Genomic DNA, 16,775 nt, shown 5'->3' with positions numbered 1-16,775 from the left:
GCTATCCAAACGGACCCTAAGCTCCTCTCTATATTCCCGATAGTTTTTGAAAAAGCATTCCAAACGCGAAAGCCTCCTCAAAGGCATAGAAGAAAATTTCCCTTTTTTTTTTTTTTTGCCACACTTTGTTGACTTTGGGAGGACAAAATTTACTGTGCGTGAACAGTGTGTGCACTGTTTACGCACTGTTCACGCACTATTCATACAATATTTAATATTAAAAGTGGGTCCCACAACACTATTCACACATTTAAAAATTATTTTGCTACAGTGTTTTCAGCAACAATCAGTTTTTATCAACTTTTAGCAACAATAAGTGCTATCCAAACGGACCCTAAGCTCCTCTCTATATTCCCGATAGTTTTTGAAAAAGCATTCCAAACGCGAAAGCCTCCTCAAAGGCATAGAAGAAAGACACAAGAACTTCTTCCCTAATTTCCTTCTTTCTCCCACCCATGACCAAGCCATAGCTACCTTTACCCACCATAGCAATCACAAGAACTCCAATGTCATAACAAGCAGGCCCAGTCACCAATGCTTCGAACTCTAGCTCCAATTTACACAGGTGAGATGCGTTGCATCCAATTTCCATTAAGTTCTTTTACTGGTGTTGTTGGCATATAATTGGTAATTTTACCTATAATTCAGCCTGGGTATTGGTAGTGCTACTGTTGTTAAGTTTTTTTCTTTTGCTTTAGCTTTAATTTTGTGGACTTCTATTTGGATTCATGTGGCTACCTCTTATAAACTTGATTTTTTGGCCTAATGGGAAGTTTTTTTTATTTTATTTTATTTTTTATTATGATTGTTATTGGAAATTTGGGATTTAATGGTAGTGCAACTACTGTTAGTGTTTTAAATGTATATTGAAAAGAATTGTGGATATGTGATTGTGAATATGGGGTTGTACATCAAGCAAGGCACCACAAAATTATGGTGGAGCGACTGAACTTCTAAGAGGCAATTAATAAAAGAAAACCAACCAAATTTGGGCTGGTAATGGCGAAGGAGATGATTTGTACTCCTGTTTACTTTCACAGAATAGTTGGTTGAATCAAAATCCAAATAATTGGTGTTGGCTTAATTACCAACCCATGATTTGTATTGAAATTATATATAAACATACAAAAGAAAACTATTAGATTAATAGATTACAAGTTACTACTGTAAGTCCTAGACAGAAGCTAAGGATAAAATATAATGATGAGACATTTGAATTTAAATAAAATACAATAGTTGGAACCAAATCCTCTGCAATTTTATCTGAAAGTTGTAGAAGGCAACGTGAGATGTAGATCTAAGGCATGTATCTTAACAGGTCTAGGGCTTACAGGTAAATATGTAATCAAATTCAAATAGCACATTGTGCATTTCTGTATAAACAGAGAAATTATATCCTTGAATCATGGACCTATGTAAAAATTAGTACACTGATCACACTCCACACAGACTAAGTAGTGAATCCTGCTTCTGATTTTGGTGAGTGAGTGATTCTAATCCTGGCTCTGCTTTTTAGTTTTCTGAAATTTAGCCGCTGTTTATTTTTTAATTATTTGTGTAATTATGAAACAAAGAGTTGGAGATGGAATTTGAGAAATCGCTTAACTCATGCTTTGTTAGTGGTCTTTGATTCATTGTTTCTTTTTCTGCTCACAATTTGGTGTTGTTGACAGGTTTTGAATAATTTGTATCATTACTATCTATGTTGTTATTCTTAAATTGTTGCTTTTGGTTATAATTTTGTTATGGTTGTGTTTTGTATATGGTTTTTGTCGGGGAGATAATCACCTTGGGGAGCTTCTTTGAATAATTAATATAACATATAGAGACACACTAAAAGGCCTAAGCCCAATGGGTATGTACTCAATTATGTTATATTAACCACTCATTCTTTTTATCTTTATTCAATGTGGGACTTTACTCACACGTGTAACCCAACAATCTCCCCCTCACGTGTGAGTCTCTGCACTCTGTGGGTTTCAAGACTTCTCTGTAGGCCATGAATAAGTCTTACTTGCTCTCCCTTGCCTAATGGGCTTTTCACTTCATCAGCGCGTCATCCATGGGTCTCTCGTACGCCATCCATGGGAATCACGTGTCAACCTCGCATGCACATCCATGGGAACCCCGCACGTTCATGTCCATGGGAACCTCGCACCTCATCATTATTTAGCACCATTTGCAATATTCCTTTGTTGGGCTTTTTCTTTTCTCCAGGATTTTTGTGTGTGGGCCATTAAGGCTCTCTCTGTCCCCGCTGGGTAGGAACCATGAACACCTCACCATCTTCGCCACACACCACCATGGGCTCTAATACCACTTGTCGGGGAGATAACCACCTTGGGGAGCTTCCTTGAATAATTAATATAACATATAGAGACACACTTTAACCCAAAAGGCCTAAGCCCAATGGGTATGTACTCAATTATGTTATATTAACCACTCATTCTTCTTATCTTTATTCAATGTGGGACTTCACTCACACGTGTAACCCAACAGTTTTTTCCTTAATGAATTTGTATAGCTATTTAATTGATTGGTAGATTCATTTATAATCGTTATGGTTTCAATGATGTCCGATGGGTATTTGACCTATTTCTAACTATGATGTTGCTAACAAATTGTCATGTAAGCCATATCTAAGTTTAATGTTATAATTTTTTTCTACCATTCAAAGATGTTGCATAATAAATATATCCAAGCCTAATTTGTAGATTGTCCAATCCTCTAATACAATCTCAACATGTTCTATTTACAGGCTTATATCAGTGATACTTCAAATAAATTTAAGAGCAACTTATCAAGTGAACAAGATAGTGATTCTACAAAGTTCAAAAAAATTGATGTTAAAGCAATATACAACTCACACCAGCATTTACAATCAAGGAGAACAAAAAGAGTTATTTAGTGACTACTATGAAACGACAAAGGAAAAAGATTACAAACAAATAATAATAAAAATCTTAAAGTTGTCTTTCATTTATTAGAAATTGATATTTTAACATTTATTGGATAATTGAGATGTAAAGGATTGGAATCCTATTTTAATTTTAATTTAATTTGATTGATATTTTCCATTTACTAATGTAATGTTTCCTACGAAGGAGAGGAATTTCTAAGATTGAAATCCTAGTGTACAATCAAAGAGGAAGAAACAAAGAATTGTTTAAATCTTCATACACAGTAGCTTTCCCATTCATTGCATGGATTAACGACTAGTATTATATATAATTAAATCAAGATTCATGTTCACGAGCTTGTTTACAAATACATTATTGTGTGGGTCATGTTAACGGATGCCCTTAGGGCAATTATTAATAAACCATAATAGGAAAGTTTTGATACTATTTTCATAGAAAATATAAATATATATATATATATCAACAATATTTATTATTTTATTATTCTCTCAATAAAATATTCCTGAAAATAGCTCCTAAACCAATACCCATAAGGCATTGGTTAACATTTTCCTTATTATATTTGCATTTAACTTATTTAATAATCGAGTTTAAACTTGAGTTTGAACTTAGCTTATTTGCTAAAAAAAAAAAAAAAAAAAAAATTTAAACTTGAGTTTGAACTTAGCTTATTTGCTAAAAAAAAAAAAAAAAAAAAAGAACATAAATAACATTTTTTCGTAGCACCACTCCTTTTAATAATTGGAATAATAGTTTGGAGGAATTGGGATGGGATCCATTCTTTTTAGTTTTGTTCGGGTGGAATTGGGATTGGTTCTTTTTATGCAGTTGGCGACTTGGCGCATAGTGCGTGTTTGAGGAGAGAGGTGCTGTTAAATTACTAATTGTACCAAAAGCTTAAACTATTGGAATATGATAAATTTAATTATTTAACCAATACTTCTAATACTCTCCCTCACATGTGGGTCGAAACTACCTTTTAATAGGTGAGGGCCAACACGTGGAAATTTAAATAGGAGGTAGAGTGGAGGAGATAAGAATCCAACTCAAAATTTCATGCTCTGATACCATGTTAAATTATTCATTGTCCCAAAAGTTTAAACTATTGAGATATGGTAAATTTAATCATTTAACCAATACTTCTAACATGTGCGAGTATCGTTACTCACTTCTTTTTAAAGTTGGTGTAGTGTGTACAAGGAGAGATGTGCTAAGTATATTCCTCAGCATTTTAATTTAGAAAAATATCAGCACATAATATTTTCACAATATTTTTACTAAAAAAAATGTTAAATAATAGTTTGTTATTAGTTGTTATTTGTAAGTAAAAAATAATTTTAATTATAGGTTGAAATTAAAACCGATAACAACTTATCATGTGTGATTTGTACCAAATGTATTGTAAAAATATTGTAAAATCATTTGATGCGGGATATGGAAGTGTCAAAAAGTGAACATGTCTACTTCTACAAAAACAAGAAACAAAACATGTTTGCTTCTGAAAATAACCTCGAATCCACAAGGGACCTTAAATCCAAAAGAAAAAAGAATCTGGAATTTATTAGAAAATAGTAATACAAAGTTTGGGTTTTATTATTTGAATAATTGTTAAAAAAATGTTTATAGACTTAAGGGCCTATTTAAGAACTCTATAAAACTTAGCAAATAAGAAAATATATTAAAAAATAACTCCTAATTAATACCTAACTATAACATGAACCAAATTTGACTAACAAAACATTAAAATCACCTAAAAATAAAGAAATAATAACTCTAAACTTAAAATTTCAAAAATTGCCAAAAGTGTAATAGAAGATTCTGTCGTATATTGTTAGAAAATAGTAAGACAAAGTCTAACGACCTCTTTTTCTAAGTTGGCACAGGATGCGTCGGGCTGTGTCCCTTCTTCTGCTCAATGAAAAGCTCATTTACGAATATAAAAATGTAGTTGTTATGAATATAGTTGTTATGAATATAAAAAATGTAGTTGTTACGAGGAGTGCTGTGAAATAGAAGATCCCAAGAGAAAAAATGTCAATCACAGTACAAACTATACAAAGAACACCCAATTATTAGGTCCAGGACTACAAACAAGCAATAACAAGATACATCAGGGAAGAGGACCAGAACCAGCAAATTAAGGAAGGGAAAACAGCAAAGACAGCAGCACAGACAACCACGAAAACTATCAACAACTCTACAAGCACAGCAACAAAGGAGACCAGCTGCCTAAAAATTTACAAAAATCCCCACAGCAACAGCACAGAGAACAAAGGTAACAGTTATCATTTTCTTGCACATCAGTGTACACACTCACAAAATCACACACGCGCACACTGATACAACTCATACACAGAAAATTCACATGGATAAAAAATGTGAAATTTTTGAAATTGTGTCTTCAATTCAGGATTTTAGTTCAAAAAAAATGTGAATGATATTGTATGTCTAATGGTGCGTGTAACTAGCACTACCCAATTCACAATACCCTAATATTGTTTAACATTCACATACACAAACAGAGTGTCACAAAGGTTAAATGCTCATGGATCTAACACACAACTGTTAGAAATACTAAATCAACAAACAAACCCGGCCCGAGAGTTTTAGAAGGGTATGGATCTGGCTAGGATTATTACCATAGTTTTAAAATTGGACCAAATTGAACCGCCGGTTCAATCAGGAATGAGCACCAATCCGTTTGGTAAAATCCCTAAAAAAAGATCCAAAATCAGTCAAAAACTGGTAAAAATTGGAAACTAGAGGAAGAAAAGGAGATGACCCTAGCTGATTACAGTTAGATATGGCAAAACAGGTCAGAATTTGCTGACTCAACTTGGCCTAAAAAATATCTAACCCAAACCCAAATTTTTTAACTCAAAGCAAAAATAGGTTGACCTGTGACTCAACCCCTTTTTTTACAAGTCAACCAGTGAACCATTTTTTAAAAACTTTTTTTTTTGGGTAAAAAATAAAAAATAATAAAATTAAGACAATATTGGTTTACTTTTTTGTTGTGAGCTTTAAGGAAACAATTGAAATCTTTAAATAATTGCATGCAAATGAATTAAAAGATAAATGGTTGAGGCATTCTATAATGAATAAAGATTTTTAGAGATCAAATAGCAAAATATATGCCAAGATACTCTAGTTATGTAGACATGTGTAAAAAACATTTATAAGTGTGGAAAGAGTGAAGCTAGAGTACCAATGAAATTAGCATAAATTATGAATTTTAAAGCCTATTTTTTAACAATTTATGTATAAAATAAATGGCTTTTTAAAATAAATTATAATATTTCCTAGAGTGGTTATTGCTTAACAATGACATAATACTCATAAAAGAGATCATGTATAAATAAGTAAACAATCACAATTAAGTAAAGAGATCATGTATAAATAGCTTTAATGTATATTCTCAAATTGAAATAGAGTGTCAACCACAATTGATAATAAATTATAAAATAAATTTCCAAGATTGTAAATTTCTTATATGATTTTATTTTTTGTCAAATGAGTTATCCAATAAGTCATTTGTAATTTTGTTTTATGTTTTGGGATGTTGATATTGTGTAAAAATAAAACTTGTGTGTTTTTTTTTTTTTAATTATCTTTGTGCTATTTTGTTTTGGTTAGAATTGTTAGGATTTGTATAATTTTAAATTTATTGAACAAGTATTAGTTTGTTTAAATGAGCTCATTCTTGATATGAGTGGTGCATTCAAAGTAATACATTTTACATCAAGGGCATGTTTGGTAGACTATAGTAGACACTGTAATGTAATAGTTATTTCTAAAGTTTAGTTATTCTTTAATTTGGTTGTATTTTTATTACAATGAATAATCATTCTTATGAATAGCTATTCTTCAAAATGAAGAATAACTGTTCCTCTTTAAAGGGTTGTATTAGCTATTCCTTAGTAAGTGCAATAATTTTAAATTTTAATATATTTCTAAATAAACAAACTTTCCATATACATCTAACAATTATAAAAATAAAAAATCATAAAAAATAACACATATCTCTCTTAAATTTAAAAATAACAAATTTTAAGGAAATATAATTATATGAGTAAGATATTTCCTAAAATAAATGTTAAGTTTCATTCTAATGTTATAATAACTCACAACCAAACTAATGAATATGTTTAGTTATTACATTACAACACACTTTATTATTAATAATAAAGAATATAATTCATGTCGTAATCCCCATTCAGGATACCAAACGTACCACAAGTAATTTGTTGTGTGCTTATCAAAAAAAAAATAATAATAATAATTTATTGTGTGACTTTCCAAATGACAAATATATGTTTTCTTAAAACAAAAAAATAAAAAAATTCATATAAAAAATATGAGTTAACCTAACCCAACTTATAATCGGATTGACCGACTTGACAGACCGTTCCCCCGTTCAATTACAGTTGAGTATTGACATGCCAGATTCATCAAAGGGTGAGAGTTGTGCTTGTAAGGTCCAACGTGGCCCCTGTTGGATGGCCGAAGGTGTTCCTTTTTATAACTCCAGCCCACTCTAATTAAAATTCAGCTGGCCCACCAATTCAAGCCCAAATCCGAAAACATCTAGCACAACCCACATACAATTAAAACCCAGACAGCCAAATCTCTTGAAACGGATACGAAATCTTTGACACAGTCAGCCCATGCCAAACCAAATCAAACTCCCAATTGGGGCCCAATCCTCACCCATTCGTTGTCGGGTCATTATTTGGGTTGGTTTAAAATCTGATTGTATTTTTTTTTTATAATGACCCGACAGCGAATCTCCAATCTGTACTTGCATATTTACAATTTCACTCACATTTTGACCCTAAACTGTCTAAATTATAATTTGACCCTATTTAATTAAATTACACTTTGATTCCGAACCTTTTATAATATTACATGTTGCCCAATTTTTTCTAAAATTACAATTTGACACCAAGTTGCCTAGACTCAATTGTTTCAGAGTGATAGACTTCTGATAGAGCATGTAAAATCGTAATGCATTTTTTTTCCTTGATCTAGGTCACCTGTATTTAGTTCAAAACTCATATACGTGTGTGTGCATGTGTGAGCAAGCATGCATGCGCATGTGCATTTGAGGGTGATCCCTTGTGATCATGAATTTTCATAAAATTGCAATGTAGGCATGTCTTCAAAGCGAATGGTGCAGATATGTGTCTGTGTACTATGCATGCACAATGCATCTTTGTGTGTGATTGCCCCCGCTTGTGTTAGCTTGTCACAAGATGTGCATCATGTAGGAAGTCATCGGTATACATTAGTGCACCAAGGTCCAAACATACCGGTGAAATGTCGCTAAATTTTCCGATGCATGTGAAATGGAAACTAAGTAGGCTAGGATCTAGAAATAAGTGAGAATTGCTTTGAGTGGCTTATAGATGGATAACTCCTCTGCATAGAGAGTGGCCTCTGGAATTTAGCATTCTAGAGTTAATTAAAATTCATTCATGATCAAAAGTCTCGTTACAATTTAGCATTCTAGTATGTTTGCTCCATCATAAACTTACGTCAACAAAAACCAAGTCTCGATTTCTCTTCTCCCTAAACAAGTTCATTGCTTTAGTACTAACGCTAAAAAAACATCTGCTTTTACTTTCATTGAAAAACACACAAAAAAATCTTTTTGGTTATCTTTATAGTGATGAGCGGCCCCACTTTCATTTGCTAACATAAAAAATGAACTATTTATGAGAAGTGTTCAATATAATTAAAAATAAAATAAAATAAAATAAAACTCACCTTCTATTGACTATTGATAAGAAATTATTTACTACTCCGTGTTAGGTATCATGCTTAGAAACATCCATGATATTGCAATGAATCAATAAGGTAATTATAAAATATTCCAAGAGTACAATAAATGCATACTATCTTCTCTCACATAAATGTGAGGTCTAATAATTAAATTTGTGTGCGATTTAATATTCATGTGAAAGGAATGAGCAAGTATAGAATATTGTATAATTTTTCAAATTAGTATAGTACTTGGAATGTTCAAAGGGTTACTACTCACACCAAAAGTAATGTAAAAAGCATCTATATGAAAGGCTCTTCTTGCTAGCTTTTACCCTCTTCCCAATTTGTCAATTCTTTTTCCTCTGTTATATTATACTGACAACTCATTCATAGTTTTCTTTCTTCTATCAGATCTTTTCAATCGTCTCCTTATAGAGCCTAATGGCTTTAATGATCAGCCAAGGAGCCTCATCATCCTCTTTCACCCACCAATACAAGAACTTTGATGTCTTCTTGAGTTTCAGAGGTGAAGATACTCGCTATGGTTTCACAGGCCATTTGTATAATGCTTTGTCTCAGCAGGGTATTCACACTTTCATCGATGATAAAATCCCAAGAGGAAAACAAATTTTTGCAGAACTTATCAAAACCATTAAGAGCTCAATGATATCGATAATTGTATTCTCTGAAAACTATGCATCCTCCCCTTGGTGCTTGGATGAACTTGTCGAGATTGTTGAGTGTAGAAAGAATGATCAATTGGTGCGACCGATTTTTTACAACGTGGATCCATCAGAAGTTCGTAGACAAAAAGGAAAGTATGGGGAAGCGCTAGATAAACTTGAAAAAAGTTTTAAGGATAATGGGAAGGTACAAAGTTGGAGGAATGCTCTATATGAAGCGGCCAGTTTAACCGGTTGGCATTACAAGAACAAGTATGTATTTAGTGATTACTCTTCTACTATTATGAGTTTTAATAGTTTTCTAAAGACCACTAGATTCTATTGTTAATAACAACTACCCCTAACTATTTGCTTCCCCACCCATGGGCGCGCACAGAGAGGGGGGGGGGGGTTCTAATATTAGGTTATCTCACCAATTAATTAGGAATGTCTCCCATATATTATTTATAAAAGTTTCTAAGGCATTCTTAATAATGTTTTATTATGAGAAGTGGGATTCCAATATATTCTTGATCATATCTAAGTGGACTTTCCATATAATTTCGTGCCAAAAGCCTAAAACTAATTTCTTAATGAAGGAAAAATGCTAATGCAGTATTCCCTCCTACTCATATTATTAGGCCCATTTAGAAAATCCAACTTTTTAAGGATCTATCATTTAATGCATTATCTTTCACATAAAAATGTACAAGTTTACAAAATTACCTTTCTTAATTAAGAAACTTTAGTGAAAGAGACATTTTAACATTTTAATTATATTAAAGAATCTGTTACAAAATTATTTATTTACTTTTCAAAGACAATTTCATTTTGGGAAATCCTAAAATGGAATAGAGGACTATCAATTTGGAACGGAATGAGTAATAATTATTAAATCTATTAATTAAATGTTGGATACCTTAATTAAAAATAGTTTAGATGTAATACGCAAATTAAACATCTTGAATTTAGTTCATGTTCATATTTCTATTTTGTAGTCTAACTCATCACATCTTCATATGTTTTGTGAATGACAGTTGCAAAGAGTTCGAATTTATCAAAAAAATTGTCGAAGAGATCTCTTGCTCAAAATCATACCGCACACCATTATTTGTTGCTAGATACCCAGTTGGAATAAAATATCGCGTAGAGGCCATAAAATCGCTTTTAGACATTGGATCAAATAATATTCATATGGTAGGGATGTATGGCCCTGGTGGAGTGGGTAAGACTACCATCGCTAAAGCTGTTTATAACAAAATTTATGAACTTTTTGAAGGAAGCAGCTTTCTAGAAAATGTCAGAGAGAGGTTTGGGACATTTAATGGTGTAATCCAATTACAAGAGACACTTCTTCATGAGATTTTAGGGGATATGAATTTAAAGGTTGGTAATGTATTCAGAGGAATGAATTTGATAAAGGAAAGGCTTTGTAGTAAAAGGATTTTTTTAATTCTTGATGATGTGGATAAATCAGACCAGATAGAAAGATTAATTGGAAAATGTGATTTGCTTGCTCCTGGGAGTAGAATCATAATAACCACAAGAGACAAACACTCACTAGCTACCCTTGGAAAAGGTCTTTCAACTTACGATGTTAAGGAATTGAATAATCGTGAAGCTCTTAAATTATTTAGTTTGCATGCATTCCAAAGAAACAAGCCCAAGGAAGATTATTCAGAACTTACAGACCAAGTTATACGTTATGCTAAAGGCATTCCATTAACTCTAGCAATAATAGGTGCTGATTTGTATTTAAGAGATCAAATGGAATGGAAAAGCACGTTAGATAAGTATGAAAGAATTCCAAACAAAGAAGTTCAAAAAATACTCCAAATAAGTTATGAAGGATTGGACGAAACTGAACAAGTTATCTTCCTTGATATAGCATGTTTCTTCAAGGGAGTTTGCAAGAATTATATTGTAGATATACTAAATTCTTGCAATTTATACCCAATTATTGGTATTCAAAGACTTATTGAGAAGTGTCTCATAACTGTTGATCGATATGACAAATTATGGATGCATGACTTGGTACAACAAATGGGTAGAGAAATTGTTCGACAAGAATCACCACAGATACTTGGAATGCGTAGCAGGCTATGGTGTTTTGAGGATGTTGTTGAAGTGCTAACTGAAAATAAGGTATAACATGGTTTCACTCACCTTTTTCCCATTTCATTTTCTTGATAGGAAAAGTTTAACAATTATTTTACTTGTGAGATATATATATATATATTTTGTTATGAAAGGAAATTCAATTCCATTTATATGGTTAAAATTTTATAGTTCTTATATTTTTGGTGAATTCTTTTGTATGATGTGATTCACTAAATGTTTTTGCCTAATTAGGGATCTGAAAAAGTTCGAGGCATGATGATCTGCTCTCCTGAACGAGTGAAGTTGCAATTAGAAGCTAAATGTTTTGAAAAGATGAAAAATCTCAAATTTCTTATGGTTGATAATGTAGATATTTGTGGAAGTATTGAATATCTTCCAAATGAATTAAGGTTGCTTGATTGGCCCGAATATTCTTTACCTTCCTTACCATCTAATTTTCGTTCTCAAAAACTCATTGCACTCAACATGCCACAAAGTCAGATTATATTGGATAAAGTTATTGAGGTATAATCATTTTTATTTATCTATACTTCATTAAATTATATTTTAAAGTTTGTTGAAGCTAAATTTTTTTTTAAAAATTTTGTTTATTTATTTTTGGTACAGATGGGGCCATTCAAAAGCTTGACATATATGAATTTCCGTTCATGTCAATACATAAGGAAATTATCTGACTTATCTATTGCCACCCCAAACATAAAAGAATTGGATCTCTGTCAATGTAGAAATCTAGTCGAAGTTCATGACTCTGTTGGACATCTTGATAAGCTTGAAATGTTGGACCTCACCGAGTGCACTGGACTTCAAATTCTTCCAAGCTGCCTCATGATGAAATCTCTTAAACAATTAATTCTTTATGAGTGCAGAAGGCTTGAAAAGTTCCCCAATATTTCGCATGAAATGGATGGATTAGAGTATCTAACTTTTATTGGAACTGCTATTAAAGAGTTACCTCCATCATTTGGGAATCTCACTAGGCTTGAGAGATTGCACCTAGGTTCAGGTTATCTTCCAAGTGGCATCTATAATATGCAAAATCTTCGCGAGCTCTATATTTGGGGTGATGTAAAATTTCCAAAGGACATGGAGATTGATAGACAAGCATTGTCTAATGATTACGATGGCTTTTCCAAATATGGGTTTTGGAGCTTGACATTTCTAGCTCTTGTTTTTTCTAAAAATAGTCCAGAAATAGATTTTATTTTGACTTCTTGCTGCCCACTCTCATTGCAAGAATTACTAATACAGAGTGACGATTTTACCCTCCCAGAAAGCATTTTGAGGTTCAAAAATTTACGTGTGCTTCACATTTGGGATTCCATCTTCCTTCAAGAAGTTCCTAAGCTTCCAGAAAGTATAAGAAGAGTAGAACTAAAAAACAGCTTGTTGACCTCAAAATCATTGTACAAATTATTGCTTCAGGTATCTCTCTGTTAAATTTATAAAGAGCAATTTTTGTTACCTTCTCAAATGCTTTGCTAGATTTATTAAATTTAATATATATTTTTTAATTTTCTAATTGCATGCAGCTTGGAAGAATTTTAGGGTTTCCACAAAATATTGCGTGTTCAGGTGTGAGAAGTGACATATTATTGGATTCAGAGTCATCTAGCAGATTATCGCATCAGATTGACCCCTCTTGGTTCCATCCCTCCAAGCTCCCTGAAGTTCGAACTGAGTTTAATGCTAGTCCATATGTGTACCGGAGTTTTCAAGAAGATGACATTGGACATGATTGTCACATTAGAGTACCTGGAAATGAGATTCCAAAGTGGTTCAACCATCAAAGCGCTAGAAGTTCGATATCATTGTGGGTTGGTCCAGAATTTCCGACATTTGCTCTTTGTGTTGTTTTTTGTTTGGAAGATGAAAATGCATACGGTTATGTTTGTGCTGTTGATGTTTTGACCAATGGTCATAAACAAACGCTCATAGAGGAACTCTTTGATAATTTCCATCGTGATAATCGGTGGTTTTACGGTGCATCCCATAGGTTAATGCAGCATATTTTTGGAAACTTTATTCAAGGAGATCGGAATCATGTTGAAATTTCATGTAAGATCTCTTCTTGGACTAGCGAAACTGGCGGAGTAATCGCTCCTACCATTGCAAGGTTAGGGGTCCATGTGAAATGTATTTGTGGCGGTCTTCAGAGTTCTGTTATCAACCATGAAAATGATTATTCAGAGCTTCCAATGGTTATGGAAAATGGGTCTGACTTTAGTTTGGGTAAGCCAAATTTGGAAATTGACTCAATTGCTGGTGATGAGTTTGATTTGGGTTTGTCTTCAATGGCCCGTTCCTCTATGAATGATGTCTCCGACTTCAATCAGTATCCACCGTCGAAGAAAATAGGAAACCCCTTGAGGAAAAGAGGCCAAATATATCCAGGTAGTATTATTACACTGAACTGTTTTCTCTTGTGTTGGTTACGTTTGCTTTTTTTTGCATTGTTAATGTCTTGTCGGGTAGATTTTTGTGCAATGATGTTTTTGGGAGCTAGCCTGCAACTCAACGTTGGGTTGGACCAAAGAAAAAGTACAGATGTTACCAATGTGCATTTGCTTAGTTCAGCCCAAGGCCCAAACAATCATGCTTGGATAGGTCTCATCCAGGCCCTTAATTTGATTATAATATGATTCACATTATGTTATATTCACCCTTATTATTCTTATCATTATTCAATATGAGACTTTACTTACATGTATATGCTCAACAATGCGGCAATATTTAAGCAAGTTTCCACTTTGACAAGACATACTTAAGAAGATGCTTATGTGATGGGATGTTATGTGATTCTAATGAAGGTCGAATCTAGGAAGTTGAGTGAGTGGATAAGTGAGTTTTAGGGAGAGAAGAAAGGGTGAAGTATTTTTAAAGTTGTTGTGAGTATCTAATTATAGCTAGATTTCTTGTTTAGGTGCCACCCTTTCTTGTTAGTCCCATAAAAGGGTTGGTAGAGATGAAAGAGGTATGGACCAATCAACAAAGGTTCTTGACTCTCTCTTAGCTAAAGATAGCAAGTCCACTTCCCTTCAGCAATTTGGTATTCTTTCCTGTTTAGTAAAGGTACGCAGAATGCTGGACAAAATGCATTGTTTAGAAATTAAGTTTTGATTAGATCTTTGGGTTTAAAGAAAGAAATGTCTTATCAACAAAGCTATTTGGTATTCTTTCCTATTTAGTAAAGGTATGCTGATGCTTGCTTGCTCCACATGGATTTGCCAAAGTCCCATAAGGTAGGAGACCGAGATGACACCCTAATACAAGTAACTTTTTGTAGGAAAAATCCTTAATTTTCAGGCTTTACTTAACTGCCCTTTTTGACCTCTTAAACATTAGAATTTGGAATTTTCACTAACTATAAAGTTGTAACCCTTTGAAATATCTTTTTAGTTCAACTTGAATCACTTCAATTTTAATATCTAAGTTGAAAGTTATGCCCAAAATAGTAAGGTTTGCACAAGCTGAAATCCTAATTATTTGAATTTGACTTGGACTCGGTGCAAAATTCCTTTGATTCCTTGCTCATTTGTGCTCAAATTAAATTGGGTTGACCTTCTTTAATTTCATTATGGCCTTTGTTAAAATTTAGTCCATTAGCTTTCTTCGTTACACAAATTCTCTTATGCCTTTCTTGGTAAATCTTGCTAGAATCAATTCCATTCTTATATATTAAATATATATATATATATATCCATGTATTAAAACTCATTTTAAGCACAAAATTAATTATTGAACATTATTCAAAACATGTTTATATATGAATTAACACAAAATAAGTATGGTAATGCTCTTTGATATAAATATGCAAAATTAAACAATTATCATTTCCTGTGCTGGTGTTTTTACTTCATGTGTCGCTGCCAAAAGATGCAGTGGATACCAACAAGGTTCCTGTTGATGCTGACCCAGCTGGAGAAACTGTTCCTAGAGGATCCAGCCATAGCCCTGTTAGCCCCCTATCCTTGCATGGTGCGTCACCAAGCGAAGGTTCCTCAGGTATGCCTTGTGTGATTCCCAGTGTTGATCTTGGGTCATTTAGATTTCTAGGATTAAGTCTTTCTTAATTGTTACTTTTCCTGTACATGTTATTGTTGGACGTATGACATCAATATTTTACTTGGCAGTGACCGGAGCAGAATCTTTTGATGGCAATTCCATTCACGAGAGGACCGATCTCCAAGAGTTCCTGAGACAGTTTGATGAAGATGGAAAGAATGACAACTATCCTTCACATTTCTTTCATCTTTCAGGCAGTGTGGCAAGGTTTCAGATGTTTGATGTCCCTGCAGAAGGTCTATCATTACTTGAGGATATCGTGAAGAGGCATCCCAACTTCATGGCTGGATGCAGGGTAGGTGCTCCCATGAGAGGGCTGATGTTCCAGCTGCTTGTTGCCGTCCTATTAGATATGCAGCGCACTTGTCTTATTGAAACGCGTGCTCGAGTGGAAAAATGCACTTAAGGACCTATTGGTCATGGGATTTGATGTGCAGTTTATACTTGACCACGTTCGTTCTGCGGTTGGACCATGTCTTGCTCGTAGTAGTGAGAAGAAATTGAAGGAGCTTGAAGCGAGGAGAGCTAAAGTTCAGGAGACCATTGCATTGCTTGTTGATGAACTGTCTTCTTTGACAAGCCAAAGAGATGAGATCATGAAGTATATGTCTTCCATCGGTACTTCATCTTCTGCAGAAACCTTTGGCAGTGGCTTGTTTGAATAATGCCTTTTGACTCCTCTTCATTTTCTAGTAGTTATTTGGGTTGTATTAATCATTTTCTAAAAACCTTCTTTCCTTGGTTTGTCTTATGTGTGTGTGTGTGTGTGTGTGTGTGTGTTTTATTTAGCTAAGTTGTGATTAGTTTGAAGAGTGACTTTGCATTGTTTATTTAATCGTGAAAATATATCTTGCTAAAGTCTGTAAAAGATCTAGCCGTAGTCACTATGTTTAACTTGAAAAATTTTGCTAGCCTTATGACCATGCTTGATTCATAAAAGGTCCAGCCGTGGAGGCTGTTATTGTAAGTAACTTGGAAATATACTTATTTGTGGTAGTCATCCGTGATTATGGTCATTTTCTTTTTTCTAGTATTGCTAGCTAAAATGGCTTTGGGTTTCATGATTTTGAAACACATGAATGCAATTGTTCATATGAAAAATGTATCATATACTCAAGGCAAAAACCAATGCTTACCCTTTATCTCCATAATAATTTGTGATCGTAAGAAAGGAGATAAGATCGCTTAGTACAAACTTGTTTTATTCTTTTGGTGAGTTAAGCATATATTGGTATGGTTTCAT

The 16,775-nt window shown here is 33.3% G+C and overlaps 1 protein-coding gene across 1 annotated transcript; it reads left to right on the top strand.

The window, feature by feature from the left end:
- Positions 1–4,918: 4,918 nt before the first annotated feature.
- LOC112033829 (disease resistance protein RUN1-like) lies at positions 4,919–15,938 on the top strand. The gene is made up of 8 exons (XM_065770294.1): positions 4,919–5,196; positions 9,099–9,622; positions 10,387–11,494; positions 11,702–11,974; positions 12,077–12,892; positions 13,000–13,861; positions 15,344–15,472; positions 15,601–15,938. The coding sequence occupies exons 2-8, from the start codon at positions 9,129–9,131 to the stop codon at positions 15,936–15,938; spliced, it is 4,020 nt and encodes a 1,339-aa protein (XP_065626366.1). The 5' UTR covers positions 4,919–5,196; positions 9,099–9,128.
- The last annotated feature ends 837 nt before the right edge of the window (positions 15,939–16,775 follow it).

The sequence above is a fragment of the Quercus suber genome, unplaced genomic scaffold (assembly GCF_002906115.3).
Source record: "Quercus suber isolate HL8 unplaced genomic scaffold, Cork oak 2.0 scaffold_4, whole genome shotgun sequence".
NCBI lineage: Eukaryota > Viridiplantae > Streptophyta > Magnoliopsida > Fagales > Fagaceae > Quercus > Quercus suber.
This window is presented reverse-complemented; position numbering and strand designations above follow the sequence as displayed.